The sequence below is a fragment of the Eptatretus burgeri genome, chromosome 9 (genome assembly GCF_056783735.1).
Source record: "Eptatretus burgeri isolate ZD-2024b chromosome 9, Ebu_testis_v1, whole genome shotgun sequence".
NCBI classification, from domain to species: Eukaryota; Metazoa; Chordata; class Myxini; order Myxiniformes; family Myxinidae; genus Eptatretus; species Eptatretus burgeri.
This window is the reverse complement of record NC_140969.1, coordinates 54,502,639-54,505,489: the sequence shown is the minus strand read 5'-3', so window position 1 is coordinate 54,505,489 and position 2,851 is coordinate 54,502,639. Positions and strand designations below refer to the sequence as shown.

General features: G+C 49.0%; 1 protein-coding gene across 1 annotated transcript in view; it reads right to left on the bottom strand.

Annotated features, from left to right (window-relative positions):
* Positions 1 to 894, bottom strand: part of LOC147020152 (uncharacterized) — a 140,775-nt gene extending 139,881 nt beyond the window's left edge. The window contains exon 1 of the mRNA XM_085895198.1: positions 173 to 894. Coding sequence (XP_085751324.1) covers positions 173 to 418 — 246 coding nt within the window. The 5' untranslated portion in view covers positions 419 to 894. The remainder of the gene's footprint in view (positions 1 to 172) is intronic.
* Positions 895 to 2,851: the final 1,957 nt, after the last annotated feature.

Below are 2,851 nucleotides of genomic sequence, written 5' to 3'. Positions count from 1 at the left end.
ATAAATTCCAAAGCAATCGAAATGAATAATTACTCAGGCAAAATCAATCAAAATGACAGGAAAGAGACAGCATATGCTTATCTGGGGTTGACTTACTTACAACTAAGCATAGACAAGGGTACCCAGCAGATCATTCGGGGGGGGGGGGGGGTGGAAGAGTCATCTCACTCACCAGAGAGTAGTCGTCCGTGAAGTGAAAACGTCCTGAAATGTGTGTGTTCATGTGGTGTGTCCATTGCCAGCACCCAGCCTTGCCGTGAACCCACTCGCCAACAGCCTTGAACACCAGTCGACATCTGGGGGACACCGAGATCATCTGTCGCGGGTTTAGACCCGGGTGCTGCGACATGAGCAGCTCCTCACACTTCACGGGACTGGTGACATCCAGTGACCCACACGGTCCGTTGGAGACTGACATGCTCCTCACTCATGACCGACCCGTGCCTCACTTGTTATCGGCGCTGCTCACACCCACATGCGCACCACACGCTCGCTTGCTCAAGCACTGGGAAGGACGAATTGTCTTGTTGTTGGCGCTGGTCAGACACCCACACGCACACCACACTCACTTGCTCACTTGCGGGCTCGTATGCTTCCTTACTTGCATGCTTCCTCTCTGTTTCACTCCTTCCCTCAAGTGCTTCAACTTTCACTTTCTTTCTCTCTTGTGCGCCTCCACACTCGCTTCTTCCCTCACGCGCTTACACCTGCTCCTTGCTCGCTTCTCGTGTGCTTCCTCTCTGGCTAACTTCTCTTCTCACACGCTTCCTCTCTGGCTTACTTCTCTTCTCACACGCTTCCTCTCTCGCTTACTTCTCTTCTTTGCGCACTTCCTCTCTCAGAACGGACCTCCAATTATTTTTTATATCTGCGGCACGTCTCAGCGGGTGCAAAGTCCCCCCAAGCTCACCCCGCCCACTTGCGCACCGTTACCATGACAACCCGTGCGCTCGAAAAAAGGCAGGCGACGACACTCGCGAAAGAAATATGTGCATGAACGTTGCTGAGAAAAAATAAGGAGGGTGCCAGCGCTGGTGAAAGAAATGTGTGTAAACATGTCTGCCAAAAAAAAAAGCTTCCCAGAAGAGAGGGGATCTATTCTTTACCCTTCTCAATGCATCACATTTAAAATTCCATTAGACACGGGGATGGGGCTAATCTGAACATGCATTGAAGAAAATAACAGTCTGAGGACCTGGATGTGTGGATGCATTTATCAGACCAGATATATATATATATATATATATATATATATATATATATATATATATATATATATATATATATATATATATATATATATATATATATATATATATATATATATATATATATATATATATACATATACATATATATACATATACATATACATATACATATATATATATATATATATACATACATATACATATACATATATATACATATACATATACATATACGTATACATACATATACATACATATACAGATGCTGTATATGCTTGATGGTTAGGGTGGTGGGCTGAGGATCCTATGATCCTGAGTTCAAACCCCACTCGGCTGTAGAATTAATACCAGGTGGGGTTGACTCTGTCTGTCATCCTTCTGAGGTCGGTAACATGAGTTATACTGGTATACTGTGTCGGAGTGGTGACCCATCCAAGATTGTGTCCAATAACCAAGGAGTCTGCTCAGGTAGCGCCAATACCTGCATAGTGTATGGTCCTGATGGATGGATGGATATGTATGTATATATATATATATATATATATATATATATATATATATATATATATATATATATATATATATATATATATATATATATATATATATATATATATATATATATATATATATGGGATTGCATCAAGGATCAACTCTGAGCCCTTTCCTGTTTGCAATGGTGATGGACAGGTTGACGGACGAGATTAGACTGGAGTCCCCATGGACTATGATGTTCGCGGATGACATCATGATCAGTCGGGAGAGTAGGGAGCAGGCTGAGGCGAGCCTCGAGAGGTGGAGGTTGTGGTATAGCCTGCGGGCCTGCGGGGCAGGGCATGATGATGGGGGGAGTGGTCGTCGTGAGCATCGGGTCTGCCAGGGATATAAGGAGTGCACGCCGCCTGAGGCGTTGTAGTGATGCCGTAGTCGCCACGGCTTGTGAGTGTACTGAGTACGTAATAAAGGAGAGTGGTGGGCAAAGTACGCCCGCGCTCCCGCTTGTGCAACACAGCCCGGCTCGACTGTTCCCCCGCTCGTGTCTGCCTGCGAAGCATCGCTACCACGACACTACAGTTAGCTGACAAGGATCTTCGGATCGGCGTGTGCAGGGTGGTGGCTGGGTTCGGAGTGGCAGCGAGTAACTCAGCGCACCTCGCGCGGTTCAAGGTTCCGGAGGAGTACGCATCGCGAAGAGCGTGTCGCAGGTTCGCTCGCCGCGCGCACAGGCTCCGGAGCCAGGAGGCTCGCCAGCGCGGCCAGCTCAGGCATGACAGGAAGTCGGAGCACGGCGCGCGGACGCGTGCCCGGCTTCGTCGGAGTCGACTTCGGCCACGTTGAGTGGGCAACGGCCGCGCTCAGTGTTCGTTTTATTGAGGCACGACAAATCGGGGGAATGATTTCTGCAAGGCCACGGCTAAAGAACGAGGACACGCACTTCGGCACGGGCGCGGCGTTAGACGTCGCGCAGGCTCTGAGGAATGTCCGGGGTCTCGATGGTCGGTGCGCAGCAGATGATCCGGAGGTCAGCGCGATGTGCCAGGCACGCACGGCCGCGCGCACGGTCTGCGGCGCGGGTCGTGGGCGAGCGTTGCAATGCAATCACTCGGACGGCGGTCTGAGCACTCGAGGACGTCTACGGT